The 15,436-nt window shown below is 43.8% G+C and overlaps 1 protein-coding gene across 5 annotated transcripts in view; it reads left to right on the forward strand.

The window, feature by feature from the left end:
* Positions 1 to 15,436, forward strand: part of MAP3K20 (mitogen-activated protein kinase kinase kinase 20) — a 186,523-nt gene that overhangs the window by 150,680 nt on the left and 20,407 nt on the right. For all 5 annotated transcript variants that reach the window (XM_043577065.1, XM_043577063.1, XM_043577067.1 and 2 more), the window contains exons 12-16: positions 337 to 381; positions 2,199 to 2,229; positions 2,327 to 2,466; positions 6,958 to 7,020; positions 7,997 to 8,089. In XM_043577065.1, the coding sequence (XP_043433000.1) occupies positions 337 to 381; positions 2,199 to 2,229; positions 2,327 to 2,466; positions 6,958 to 7,020; positions 7,997 to 8,089 (372 nt within the window). The remainder of the gene's footprint in view (positions 1 to 336; positions 382 to 2,198; positions 2,230 to 2,326; positions 2,467 to 6,957; positions 7,021 to 7,996; positions 8,090 to 15,436) is intronic.

Consider the following 15,436-nt stretch of genomic DNA (forward strand, 5'->3'; position numbering starts at 1 on the left):
AAACCCTATTGTGGGAGGGAAGTCCACTCTTGGTGTGCCAAGTACCGAGAGAGGACAGTCTCAAGATCTACAGCCCCTGCTGCAACAGCTCACCAAGTGCAATGAATTGTTACTGACAAGCTGGTGCCTGGGATTGGCTTCTGTGGGTAAACGCTTGGAGCGATGAGAAATTCCCCTCAAGGTCAGGAGAACTGCTTGCCATTCAACCTAACCTGCCAAGGAAGAAACCAAGCCAGAGCAGCGGCCGAAAGCTAAAATAGGGGAGACAAGAGATGAGCCAAAAAGACAATGATAATATTACTTTTGTTTTTCACTGCATTCGTATTTCCCATGCAGCTGCTGCCTTCCTTTGAGATTGGCTCATGGACTGAAGATGACGTGGTAAGCGGCTTCTGTTAATGCCTCCTTTGACCTGGGCAGGTATTTCAGACATTGGTCCACAAGTTACAGATGCAGCTGGAGGGGTCGGGGCCTTAAGAAAATCTAACTAGGAGAAGTTGACAAATTCCTTGTTTTTCTATTTTTAATGCAGTAATGATTTAAAATAAGGCCTCAAGAGCAAGGCAAGTATCTCTTCAAATCTTACAAGAGGATTCCACCTCCCTATTTGCTCTGAAAGGTATTCCAGAATACTATAATGAATACCAATGGCAAAGTTAAAGGAGTGATCCAGGATACCAAATGAACAAACGTGAAAACAGTTTGATCTTAAGTTTTCCTAAAACACCAGGGATGGACTGGAACCACAGTGGAGAAAGATCTGGGAAAGGCAGCTCTAGACTGGGATTCCGCTGAACTGGGTTTCCTTCCTACCTTAGGCCTGTTTGAAAGTGACAGGTGCATCTGTCCTCTGGCCTTTCCCAGGAAGAATGGATGCAAGCTCCCAGACATCCTCTGCAGCTGCAGCCAGAGGAGGAGGACAGATTACTTAAGTCCAGAGGAAGTTCTATACCTTACACTTGGGTAGAGACCCTAAGGAACAATCCTTCTTAGCCTGTTGCGTCTCTGTATTTGCTTCTTTAGTGCAAAGTCTGGAGAATTCTTGATCAGAGACCTCAGGGGCTTATACTTGTCCAGGTCCATTTTATAGGCTCAAGTCCCATTAAATGAAAAAGAAAAACAGCTGTAATGCCAGCCTTAGCAAGCCCTCACCCCAGAGAACAGACCAGATGCCACAGTGTACAAATTCACTGCTAGAAACTCTTAGGAAGGTCTGTTTACCTACCTCAACCTGGTTTCTGGACTGGGGCATTTTCCTCCCTGCCCACCATGCTCTGGTGAAGTAAAATTGCTTTCAACATTAGCTAACCTCTTTGGCTTCTATAGGGTGAGGAAACTTGGCACCACTTGCCTCTACTTCTTCCCATTCACTGGGCCTCGTTGTTGGTAAAGTTCCCACCAGCCCGGATTGTTAACAAGGAAAAAGAACTTAGGATCTATTCATGGGTCTGGATATAATCCCTTTATCCCCAGCTGGAAAGTTGGCCCATCTCATTTGAGAAGAAATTTTTTAAAAAGCACTGAGCTCTAACAGTTATTTTTAGTCTTTGCTCTGAGGTCGAGTGGTTTTCAAGCCATGTAAATAAAATCCCAGGGTCAAGGGCCCCCCAGAGAATTGCTGGGACTGGGTCTGGCCTCCCTTCTATGTGAGAGGCTACCAGTAAACACGTGCCAAGTGATATTCAAGGACGGAGGGTCACTGGGTCCAACTTCATTCTATACAGGAAGCTCTGTGCTTTAACTTGTCTTGGGCCACAGAGCTACTTCCTGACCAGGCCTAAGACATAGCATATTCTGCCCACTTCTCTGTCCACTGCCGTGTGGTCCCTGCTCCCCATACAATTCCTGGGTAAACCAGTACCCCTCAGTAGCTCCGGGGATGACCAGCACATAAAGAGAAAAGTCATTATAAGTTAAGAACCTTCTTGAAGGCTTTTTTTAAATCTCCCAAATAAAAAGCAAAACCCACATTTCCTCAAGTATCCCAAGATGTCCACAGGGAGGGGTATCTCCAATTTGAGAGCTTGATGTTTTAAATCCATAAAGAGAATGTCTTTCATTTTACCTTGGTGGTTGAGCCAAAACTTACATTGCAAAACTACAGATATTTTAATCTATCGAAAAGTGTGTTTTACTGTGAAGTCAGGCCACTGACCGTGTGTGAATCTTCAAATCCATATGTGTCCTCTCTTTCACAGTATTTTTGGGTTCAGCAGCTCGTCAGAAAAGGCAAGTAGAATAACTTACCTTCTTAATTCATGCAGTTAACTTTGCTCAGGGCATGGTTTCATCTCATTTTGTTCTGCCTTCTAATCCCTTCCTTCAGGGGACTCTTCCGAAGAGATGAGCATATATGCAAGCTTGTTTAAGGAAAACAACATTACAGGAAAGCGACTGCTTCTTCTGGAGGAAGAAGACTTGAAGGACATGGGCATTGTCTCCAAGGGGCACATCATCCACCTGAAGGTACCTCAGAGAGGGAGGACAGTTGGTTGACAATCTTTACTGAGCACCTACTATGTAGCAGACCTTGTGTCATGTCAGAGGCTGAGGATACACACGCGAGTGCAATCGGCTGTTACGGTGCTGACATACTCCCATACCAGCTGATAATTAGCCTCTGCTCCCATGGGACCCCCACTCCCTCCTCATAATCCAACCCAGCACAGCAGAAGTCACCTAGATACACTTGAATATCACTCCATGCCCTCAGGAAGTCCCCAGTTCAGTGGAGAAGACAGGGATTGATCATGCAATCGTGATAAAAAGACAGCTGTAGGAAATGCCACAAAGGAGAAGTGAGGTTGAGATGAGGAAAGTCTTTTGCAAAGAAGTTGTGAAGGAGCTGAGAGCCTAAAGACAAGCAGGTGTGAACCAGGGGAAGGGGATACAGGGGAGGAGGTGTTCTGAAAGGGAAGGCACCGCCAGTGGCAAGGCTGTGGTGTGAGAGGCAGCTTAGTGGGCCGGGAGGCCCTGGAAACGTGTTTGTCCGGTGCCTGCAGACCCGCCGTCCACCCGGGGAGACAGCTGGTGATTCCCTTAAAGGCCAGAGAGGCTGGCTGCCCATTAGGAATCCCTAAGGATGCTGGGCCTGTGCAGAGTGAAAGCTAAGCCACTGTAGTACCTAACCTCACGGGAATGTGTGTTCAGTTTGCAGGGTTTGTAATTTTGACCCGGAACGGACACACCACGTGTGTATTCTAATCCTTCATTTTCTCAGGAAATCCTAACATGTCCCCCAGACTGAAGTCTTGAACACTTTAAAAGCTAAACCTGTTATTGGTGCTGTTGCTTTTCTTTTCTTTTCTTTTTTTGGTAGTTTAGCAACCAGATCTGTTTGTCTTGTTTTTTAGTTACCCAAACCAAGTAATTGCTGGCATCTGTGTGGATGCTGTTACTAGAGGCGTGTTTCAAGAGAGATTTTAGGATAAAATCAGTTTGTTCCCCGGACCTTCTCAACCCCATTGTGGGTGGATGGAGGGGTGGGCATAGGTTAGAAAGAAGAGAAGTCAAAGAAGGAAAGGTAGAAAAAGCAGTTTCCTAGCCAAACCCTATCTCACAAAGTCTCTACTAACACGTCAACTGCTTTTCCCTTTACTTCAGTTAAAGCCACCAGTGTGGCTTTTTCCTAAGGAAATCCCCTCTGAGGTCCAAAGAGAACCCATCTACTTCCGTTCGGCGAGCCCTGGGCCCATGCAAGGACTGTCCTTACAGCCCGAGCACCTGTTGGATGATGGCTTAGCCTTAACCTCACCATCTTCTCCCTCTGAGAATAGGGCAGGAAACCTCATTCATAAACATACATCTCAGAGGCTGGCAAGTAATTTAATCTCGACCTCTGGGTGTGGGCACATCCATCCTGAAAAGCTAAGCTGGCTCAGATGGGCTGCGATGGGAAAAATTATTTTCTCTAGTGCAGAGAAGTTTCAAGTTTCCAACAGAGCAATGTGGTAAATCCTGTCCTATTTGGCAGATGACAAGTAAGATGCTCCGACCTCCCTTTCCCTCTTCTGTCTTTGAAAAAGGACCAACATTCCTTAAGGAGCTGTCAGGAGGAAAGAGGGTGGCAAGCTTTAAATCACAGAGCAATAGTGATTTAAATACCCCCGAGTGGGCCTAAGAGACAGTGCCCCCTCCATGCTGGTTGGTATCATTAGGGCAAGCAACGTCCAAACTTATTATTGTTCAACAAATTCAGTGAATGCCTACTACCTGCAAGATTGGGCCTGTGCAGATACGAAGAAGAATCCTGCCCTTGAGGAGTGTACGCCCCAGAGAAGAGAAAACATGTACATACAACTTCTCATGATAAAGAGTCTTGGCAGTTGGGAGGAAAGGAACCATTCACTGCCTCTGCTTGGGAGGGGCTGTGGGCGGTGGCGGGGAGGGGGGGGGTCGGCCAGCGGGAAAACTTCATGGAGTGGGGAGGGTCCCCAAGCTGGATCTTGAAGAAGGACAGAATTTGGAATGCACACAGGCGCAGGAAAGGCAAGAACATGAATTTAGACAGAATAAGGAGTTCAGAGAGAAGGAAACAGGAGAGAACAGAAAAAAACTGGTTCACTACAAGGAACAATAGGTGGCTGTGTCTGGTGGAAGCCTCGTGCCGCAGAGGGTGGAAGGGAGGTGAGGCCAGACCCTGGACAGTTCATGCAGGTGTTTTCCTTCATGCAGGTGTTTCATGGCTTCTGTGCAGTGGCTTCAGGCCAGTTCATGGCTTCAGGCCAGCTGCAGGGAGTATTCGAAGTTTTGAGAACTGACATGTTGAAAACTTTGCTTCTGGAAGTTGTGAAGTAGATTAGAAAGGAGAGGCTAGGTTTGGAAAGACCAGTTCAGAGGTTATGATACAAAGTAAGAAGGCCTAGCTAAGTGTCACGAAAACGTGAATAGAGACGGGAAGGATTCCACAGGTAACAGATCTATTTGCAGGTTCAAGAAGGAAAACTAGTGAACACACGCCGTGACATAGCATAACCGCAAAACCATCCCGCAGAATGAAAGAAGCCAGACCCAAAGGGTCACCTAGTGTATGATTCCATTTACATGAAATATCCAGAAGATAGGTAAATCCACCTTACAGAAAATGGATTCGTGGCTGTCAGGGGCTGGGAATGTCAGGAGTGACTGCTACTAGGCACAGGGTCCCCAAATGTTTCGGAACCAGACAGAGGTACTAGCTGCACAATGCTCCGAAGGTACTAAATGCTGCTGATTCAGCACTTTAAAATGGTTAATTTCATGACAGTGAATTTCACCTCAATAAATAAATAAAAAGAAGGAAAGCACAGTGGCATGTACACGCCTGACCACAAACAGTCTTCCAGTGGGGAAGCTTTCTCTATTTGACGGACAATGGGCCTTCAAGAAGGATGCATGTGGCAAGGAGACGTCCTAGGAGCCTAGGCAGAAGGAAAAGAGGAATGCCCACCCAGGAAGTAGGAAAAGGAGGAGAGAATGGTGTTACAGAAGCCAAAGGTTAAAAAGCTTTATAAAAACAGAGTCTAATGCTGCACAGAAGCCATGAAACACCTGCATGAAGGGAAAGCCCTCACTGGAGGCAGCTGGTTGGGGTGGGGTCAGTGCAATGTCCTCTGCTCATGAAGCAGAGTATCTGCCCTGAGCTCCAAAACAGAGAGCAGACCAGTATCGGGGGGGACCCAAGACTCCCCTGAAACTCATGGATGAGAATGCATATGTGCATAAAGACAGTTCCCAGAGAGGTGAGTCTCAAAAGTCAGTCGGTCCACCTAACTGCCAAAGCCACAGCTAGGTTACTGGCCACTCACGGGAGACTCAGCCAACACGTGACACTCTTAACTCAGCCGGGTTGTGGGTATTTCTGACAAATAAGCTTGTATGATAGAGAAGGATTAAGAGAAAAGGATGATGGAGGCTTGTTCTGGGAGGTCCTGCAAACATTTGTGGGGATATGAGGACAAATAATGCTTTGAGCTGGGCCTCTGGGGATAGGACACCAGGTGAATACCTCCAGACTAAAGGAGCCTTCCTGGTACTTGTCAGGCATGTTACACACACACACACACACACACACACACACACACACACACACACAATGAGAATGTGCCCTCCATTCTCTGCTGTCACCAAGGAAAGCACAATCATCTCTGTGTACTTTCTCAAAGAGACTCTCAACCCTTAAATGGTAGGTCATGAAACTAAACAGTCTTTCTACCTACCCCTCTGCCACTTCGTTGTCCCTTTAAACCTGTCTGAGCATCCTTCTTCCCTGTGCCTGGAAGCCTTCACGTGGAGGGGCCGTGCGGAGGGAATGGGGCTGAACATCCGTAAGTGTTCATTACATTGTCAAGTGTCAACAGCTTTCATTTCACTTTGAAAAATGCATCTAATTTTTCTCACATTGGCACTTTCTTACTCTCTACGTGATACGTTCTGTTCACAGAAAAGCTGGATTATACCTGAGGAGTATAAAAAAAAATAATTTAAATGGTTGCCCTATCCTTCAAGAGTTCTTTGTGCTTCAGTGGGGGCAGGGGGAGCATTGGACACATACCCATAGTAAAGCCCTTACCATGCAATAAACCCTTAGTGAGATTTCAGCCTTAATGAAAGTCTCTGGTGATATATTCATGTTCTTTGTTGTTTTTCCCACAGTTACTCAGGGTGACAACTGCATTCTGCACACTACAACATTAACTTGTCGCCAGTATACTCTACCAGTGTTTGAAGAATGGTTTTATTTACTGTGTACTCTTAACATCTTTAAAATATCTGCCTGTTCCATTAAATAATTATGAACTGCCTAGAATACTCTGAACAGCTTTATTCTCAATAGATGTTGGATATTAACATCCCCAAGATATTTTATGGGCTACATAAAGAATGCCTTTATATGTGCACAGTAATTTAAATCCTCTCTTGGCACTATTGGATCATTAATAAAGTCATGTTTTTTTGTTTTTGTTTTTGCTTTTACAGTCAGCCATTGAGAAATTAACTCATGATTACCTAAACTTATTTCACTTCCCACCACTGATTAAGGTAAGTAAGGTGTTTTTCTCACCGAGAATGGGCTACTTTATTGATGTATGCACCTGCTACATCCACACCTAAATTTGCCAATGTCGGGAATTGTTGTTTGAAGCAAACTTTAATTATTGTCTAACAAAAGGCCCTTTGAGTGAAGCTTAGGATGTGCATAAATTCAACATGCTTGATTCCTACAAGTTGAAATATTAACAGTGTATTCATGATAAGAACAACACATGTCACCTTAGTGACTCAGGGATGTTAAATACTAGCATTGTAGATTAGTACAATGGCCTCCCACCTGTCTCCAGAAACCTTTGTCCAGCACATAAGTCCCTAAAGGAATTCACATAGTAGGGCTCTGGATTATCTATCACTTGCATTGGGTGCAGGGGGTAGGAGATGTCTTGTTTGAATAACGTATTATATTTGACTTATTATTTTGAATCCAGTCTACAAGTATATGGCACATGTTTTTATACAGTATGTGTTTGCAATTAATACACAGAGCTCTTCTCATTCACTAACTATGGTTTTCCACCTCTAAACTCCAGAAGGTTCATTTTGTTTCTTTTCTTGGCCCTTCACCTTCATCTGTTCTAGCAAGTACACAGTTCTTCTTTGGGAATTGCTTGCAAATATCTTGAGTGTTAAGAACTCTCAGAGTAAAGTCTCATAGTGCATCTCCAGGTGCTAAGTGCATTGCTAGAGTAAAACTGTACAATGCAAGATGCATTGTGAAACATGTAAGACAGTGACATTCAATTTGTAGTGCATGAGATAAGTCATGTGGATGTTCTCAAAGGCTTAAGATGTCATTTCTCTTGCTTTAAAGAATTGTCATTTGTAGCTTGATCCAAATTATCAAACATTAAACAATAGGTTAGCATGGAAACACTAGTACTGAGAAATCATCTCTTCTATATGAAATTAAAAAAAAGACACTACATACTATTTAGAGTAAATAGTGCTTGGTTTTCTGTTTTAGGACTCAGTAGATGAACCTAAAGAAAATGAGGAAAAAATCGTGAACCTTGAACTTGTTTTTGGTTTTCACTTGAAACCAGGAACTGGCCCACAGGTAAATCACATATTAAGTCTTTTGGATAAATTTCGATCTAATTTACTATTTTTCTCTCTTGGAACTCTGTGATTTCATACACCTCCCCCCCCCCCCATCCCCAACCAGCAGGTAACTCAATTATAAGTAAAGTATATGGGCTTTAAAAAATAGAATTTACTTGAAAGGCTGCCAGGGGCACCTGGGTGGCTCAGTCAGTTAAACGTTCATGGGGCGCCCGGGTGGCGCAGTCGGTTAAGCGTCCGACTTCAGCCAGGTCACGATCTCGCAGTCTGTGAGTTCGAGCCCCGCGTCAGGCTCTGGGCTGATGGCTCAGAGCCTGGAGCCTGTTTCCGATTCTGTGTCTCCCTCTCTCTCTGCCCCTCCCCCGTTCATGCTCTGTCTCTCTCTGTCCCAAAAATAAATAAACGTTGAAAAAAAAAAAAAAAACGTTCCAACTTCAGGTCAGGGCATGATCTCACAGTTCGTGAGTTTGAGCCCCACATCAACTCACTTGCTGTCAGCACAGAGCCCACTTCCAGTCTTCTGTCCCCCTCTCTGCCCCTCCCCCACTCTTTCTCTCCCTTTCCCTCTCTCTCAAAACTAAACATTAAAAAAAATAAAAAGAAAAAAAGAAAGAAACAAAAAGAAAGGCTGCCAGCCACCTATGTAATCCAGTCTTGGAATCTTACTCTCTTGTTCAGCTGAAGAGTCCTGTGTGAGACTACCCAAACCCTCAGGGAAACTCACAGCAAAGCATTGGGGGGCGGTGGGGAGGATGCCAAAGTGACAGTTGATGCTGTTGGGCCTCGAGCATCTCATCTTCTTGTTTCTGTTTTGTAACACTGAGAGTAAAACAACACCGAGAGTAGAACTGTAGGCAATATGGAAACCCAAAGTATCAGCTCTAAATAGGGCAGAAGGGCATTTGACCAACACTTATTCAATCAGGCTTTCGCTATATGTTAATTTTAGAGTGTGGCAAAATTACTTGACCCAGGGGGCATATGAACTGGAATCACAACAAGTTTGTGTTACTTTGGATTACCATAGATAGGCAGTAATGATAACTTATATTAATGGAACACATATTGTGTTCCAGGCACACAGTACTGAGACATAAATGCTACTTCCCCCTATTTTACAAGTGAGGAAACTGGGGCTCTGAAAAGGTTAACTAACTTACCCAAGGGTTACCTGACTAGCAAGCAGAGAGATGAGGCTTTGAATGCAGGCCTCTCTGATCCCAGAATGAAGCTCTTACTTACGGCACCGTTTGTACCTTTCTTTGGAGGCAGCAGCTAAGAGACCTTGTGAATATAGCTCCTTACAACCCATAGCCAGTTGCTCTGGGAGTGCTAGCCTAGGCTCAGCTAGCCCACTGGCCTGTCCCTAATTATGCTGTGCATACCCCAGGCCAGTCCTGAAACCAGTGTTTGGGAGTGACTGGAAATGGTTTTGAGGGGGTAAACACTTCAAAAGATACACTTTCTGGACTCCTGACAGTGTCCTGCCTGCACCACTACAGCTGTATCGGTGCTTTTGCTGAATGGAAATCTTTATCTCCCTGGTTTTGCCATAGAAGCTGGTTGAGTTAAAAAAAAAAAAAAAAAAAAAAAAAAAAAAAAAGCAGCAGCAGCAGCAGCAGCTGGTTGAGTGAAAGGTTTCTCATATACGAGCACTTTCCCTTCTTCCTGTGATGGGTCATGGTCTAGTCATTCCTGTTGTTAGAAGCAGCTACAGAAAGTGGGGCAGCAAGATCCTCTCTACAACAACAACCAGGCACCCTTCTAGCCCTGGGATTCTGTGGCCGTGGGCACTCCCAAGTCCATGTGATGGTAAACAAATCACATGTTTTAATTTGCTCTCTTTGATGTCCTCGACTCCATGGCACTTAGTACTCTTTGTTTAAACCATCGTATGGCTTGTAGGTGGTGAAAGAAGAGGGAAGAATGTTTTTTGAGAGAGACTTGTCAAATTTAGTCTCAACCAAGAAAATAACTTGCAACTAACAAAGAAATGACTTGTTAATATGGAAAACTAAAAAATATCTTCTGTAAACATTTGCAAGGTATAAAGGATACTGGAGACCAAATACAGTGGTTTCGTTTTGTCCACGGTTGTGTAGCCTTCTCAAGCCGTAGGTTTTCACGAGGCCTAAAGTCACTGCAGCTTTTGACAGCCTATTGATCCTTGATCATGCCTACAGCCATAATTTCAATACATTTACACCATGCATTCAGCAGACGTTTACTGAGGACCTGGCTCTCTGCTAGAAGGTCAGAATACAAAATCAAAAAGTACAGTCCCTGGCTTGCAAGGAACCCATTGCTGATTGGAAGAAATAGACAAGATCAGTGAATGGTTTTAGTACAGAATGACTCCTTTTTTTTTTTTAACAACATCAAGCACATCATTCAATGGAAGCACACTGGCTGCACATTGAAAGCAGATGCATAGAGGGGTCAGAGAGGATCTTAAGGTCTTTTTGGTAGAAGTGATGCTTCAACTAAAAATTTAAAACCATTAGGAATTATTAGGCAGGGAGAAGACATGAAAGGCAAAAGGCATAGCTAGCATCTGCAAAAGATGTATGAAGTATGAAGCCAGGAAGACACAGGGAGCTCTTCTTTAGGCTAATTTCTGTGGGACTGCACAACTCACTTTAAGCATCACTGCCTCTGGGACTTAGCACGAAGCAGGGGGACGAGTGTGGTGAGAGTTAGGCCATAATAGTGGCTGGTGACCAGAAAAAGAACGATGTTAGGTGCTAAACTAAGGAGTTTGAAAAGTTTTAAGCAGGGAGTAGATAGGATCAGATTTATGTTTTTAAAAGATCTCTCAGGGGCACCTGGCTGGCTCAGTTAGAGCATGCGACTCTTGATCTTGGAGTTGTGAGTCCAAGCCTCATGTTGTGTGTAGAGATTACCTAAAAATAAAATATAAAAAAAATTTTTTTAAAAAAAAAAATTTTTTTTTCAACGTTTATTTATTTTTGGGACAGAGAGAGACAGAGCATGAACGGGGGAGGGGCAGAGAGAGAGGGAGACACAGAATCGGAAACAGGCTCCAGGCTCTGAGCCACCAGCCCAGAGCCTGACGCGGGGCTCGAACTCACAGACTGCGAGATCATGACCTGGTTGAAGTCGGACGCTTAACCGACTGCGCCACCCAGGCGCCCCTAAAAAAAATTTTTTTAAGTAAATAAATAAAATATCTCTAAAAAGCACAGGGGAGGGTCAACCGGAAAGAGACCAGGCTAAAGTGAGAAAGACCCATTAGCGGGCAATGCAGACAACCAGGTTAAAGGGAACAAGGAGAGGAGGCTATGGCAGTGCCATGGAAGCGCCAGGAGTCCAAGGACCTCGAGACGGAACTGCTCAGACTGGGTCACCAGCTGGAAATGGTGTAGGGATGGGAGAGGAGCCAGGATATTGCCAGGTTTCTAGTGTGGGCAGCTGGGCAGATGATGTTATAACATAACAGATGAAAAAGTGAAATGTACAATGTGGATGTCATGCCATGGTGCTAAAAGTATAAAGAAGTGACTGGCAGGCTCCGTGCTGAGTGTGGAGCCTGCTTAAGATTCTCTCTCTGTCCCTCTACCCCTCTCTCCAGCTCAGGTGCTCTCTCTCTCTCTAAAATTAAAAAAAAAATTTTTTTTAATTAAAAAAAGGACTGGAATGGATGAGGTTAACCAGGAAAAGCTTTTTTGGAAGGGGTGAGTTTTAAAGCAAGGTTTGAAGAGGTCCATGGTCATTTGCAAATAACTTCCTGAATATAATGTTTAAAGCTTCTACTTAGTACTTTGTTCTAAAGAGCTAAGTTATTTCATAAATGTCATCTCATTTATCCCCTTGGCATTTCTGTGAGATGCTTAAGGTATAATATTGTCATCACTGATCAGGAAACAGAGAGCAAGAGGAAGTGTGTGACCAGCCTTAGATGGGGCGAGGACAGAGCTGAGACTGGAAATTCCATCTTTATCATTACCTTCTTATTAAACATGTGCCAGCTCACATACCTGTCCCAGGAGATTTAAGCCATCTGTAAATTTTCATAAAATAATCCTAGAATAAATCACTGTCCAGTTCTAAACTACCCAGTTATGCCAGCCTATACCCTAGCATTATGAAACATTTCCCCCAAATATTTGAAATTCCAATTCCCCACATGAAAACTGACCTTGACCTTGACCTTATTGCCTTAACCTTTAAAGGTGGAACCCAAGAAAAAAGGACATCCTCAAAATCCCAACTGAGTTCTCATAAACCCATCATCACAGAAACGGTGAAGCCTTTCCGTGACTAGAATAAGTTCCTAGAGGACACTGATGCTCTGCAAGTTGTCTCCAAACCGGGCTTTGCATATCAGGGAGATCTGCTTGACCATTTCACCTTTCCTTTTACAAACAAAATGAAAGATGTGTTCTAATTACAATTACAACCTCCGGGAATAATACAGGACAGTGACCTTATGATGAAATAGCAGCTCCCTTTTCCCATCACATCTGAAAGGGACCACCAGTTCCACAACCACTTAAAATTAGTACGTTGCTTCAGTACCTGCCCTGCCAGGAGAAAACGGTGAAAATATGACCTTATCCACAAGTAACAAATACATGTAGAGGAAAAGCCTTTCATCGTAAGACCGGTCAACCTTTTGTTTTAAGAATTCAGATGCAATGCTGGTTTTTAGCCTCATTTTACAACCAGATGGATTCTGGCACAAAAGTGAGGTTGACTTGCTCAACTGAGGAAAGCCATTCACGTCTGAGCGCCTATATGCCTGCTATTGTGGCCAGGGGCCACTGCATGACGCCTTGCTGTGATGTGTCTTTACTGCCTCGCCCTCTGGATAAGCAGGACCTCAGCAGACCAAAGCCCCATGCACATTTACAGGATTCTCACACAAATGAAGTATGCTTTTCTTCTTTCCTTTTCGAGGCAAACTGGCAGGGAAGATAGGATTGGACCAAAGGCTTCGCTGGCCATTTAAATTAACAAAATCTGAGAATGGGGTTTACCCATGTATTTTACCTGCTTCTAACAAGTAAATTATTAAATAATGCTATATATTGAGGCAAACTTGAACTTGAAATTATGACAGTAGAATTGGCAGAAATTGGGTCTTTCTCAGCTCAAAGTTTTCCTGTGCTCAGATTTGAAATGCTTGTAATAATTATTTCATACCTTTGCCAGACACTGTGGTAAGTGCTCTGCAAACATTCTCCTCACATAATTGTTATAAGCCACCATCACAGTGAGCACTATCCCTGTATCATCTCCAAGAGAAACTGAGGAAGGAAGAGGTAAAGTTCCTTACCCAGAATCCCCACCTATTTAGGGGCAGATCTAGTCCAAGGACTCAACCACTGTGTCATACTGCCCCTTTCTAGAAAGTACCATCATCCCTAAAATACATATATTGGTAATAAAAAGATAATTTGGGGGGGGTCACTTAATAGTAAATTACCATCTTTTGTTTTGTGTGGGAAATGCCTTGTTTTGTAATCTTAAGGCCTTCCACTTGGCACAAAAGGAAAAAGGTTTCTGGAATCTCAGATAGCTTCATGCACCGCCCCCCCCCCCCCCACCCAGGGTGGCAACCACCCTTTCTTTCACTAAAATATTCAGCTCCATAGAGTTTATTATTATATCTCATATAAACTTGCCAGTCAGGAATATTGATTCTCAAATTGCCAAGGAATAAACTATCAAATCACCCAGCAGTTTTCTCACCAAGAAACTTTCTGAGACTGTGTCATAAAAATTTAAAATCAGGGTTATGAAGGAATTATCTGGGGAGCCCATGCTTTCCTTGCGTGTACTGGACAGTCACAGACGTGGTCCCTGGAGTCCCTACCCCCACCCCCTCCCCTCCACATGGAAACCTGTGGGTCTAAGTTGATGACCCACAGCACTCAGGGGAGAAGCCCGGGAAACACCACCCTGTCTCTGCCAGCACCCTGGCTACGCGGACCCCAAAATAGACACAGGCTTCTGGCCTCCTGTACCTCCTACATCTGATTTCCTTTTGAGCAGTATTCTGATGGAGCAAGTGAATAAGGAAGACAAAATAAAGAGGAACACAATTTTGAAGGTCTAGACGCAGAGTAACAGCCCCCATCAGAGTCCAAGGCTTCTTCCGTTCACCCTGCCCCCGCCCCTTCTTGCGTGCGTCACGGGTAACACGGGGACCCCTTCTTCCACACCTTACCAGAAGCAATTCAGTCAAGAGTTCTGCTTCTCTGTTCATCCTCTCTAGGTTAGAAACACTGCTTGTTACAAATACTTCCCACCTACTATTGTGCTGTTAGGTCTTTATTATTGGATCACTTATAAAATGTTGCATTTAATAAACAATTGAATCTCCAGGCCCTTTCTCAGAGCATTGTAAATATCAAAAACTGTCAAATGGGGCTTTTTTTCCTATTGTGTAATTTTTATAAATGGATAAATAAAGTAACAGAGCACAAAGAAAAGGATTTTGTAAGGAAGAAAAAAAAAACCCCAACACTTTTTGTAAATTTCAGAACAGCTAAAAGCAATGCTTTACTTTGATATATCTTGCATTTATTAAAAATGCAGTGTAAAGAAGCTTATTTCCTATGATCAACTCTTTCTTAGGGGATAAACATATGCACACACACATGTCCGTGTGCCTAAGTATATGGGCTTGTAGTGGCAGGGTTCTGTAAGAAATACAACTTTTAATTGACAGCCAGGGAGCAAATGCAGCTTAGAATATGACTGCATGAACTTGCTGCATATTTCTAATCACAGTGGGGCTACACTTCATCACACAGGTCAAGCAGCTGCTTACAGGCCCAGAGCAGAGCTGCTAAGCACATACTTGCTGATAGATGGATAATCACATGTAGAAACGGCACACCAGAAAATGTCTAACAATGGGAGAAAATGGCCCTGACTTGTAGTGTTTGTGGATCTCCATGGTATAAATATTTTCACCACGGCCAATTACCGATCTGATGTCTCTGAACTTGAAGTTGGGAAGAGGTGTGAGCAACCAGCTTGTGAGGGCGGCTCCAGCACACCACTGGATCCCTCGTGGCCTTCTTCATCAAGACCCTGAATTCCTTTTAAGATAGTGAATGGCAAGGAAGTACACGTGATAAAACATAGGTATGACTGCACGACAAATACATATAGCTGGTTTCCAGCTATAATAATATGTGTAGTTAGCTCACAGAGAGCTCTAGTTTCCCACCGAATCCATAGATGGCTCAGATCTCCTTGGGTTGCCATTGGCTCATACAGATACACTGACTCTATTATAGGACTTCAAAAATTAGGATTTGAGTTTGTAGAGAGTAGGAATATACTACTTATGGAAACAGAAACAAAA

The sequence above is a fragment of the Prionailurus bengalensis genome, chromosome C1, assembly GCF_016509475.1.
Source record: "Prionailurus bengalensis isolate Pbe53 chromosome C1, Fcat_Pben_1.1_paternal_pri, whole genome shotgun sequence".
Classification (NCBI taxonomy): domain Eukaryota; kingdom Metazoa; phylum Chordata; class Mammalia; order Carnivora; family Felidae; genus Prionailurus; species Prionailurus bengalensis.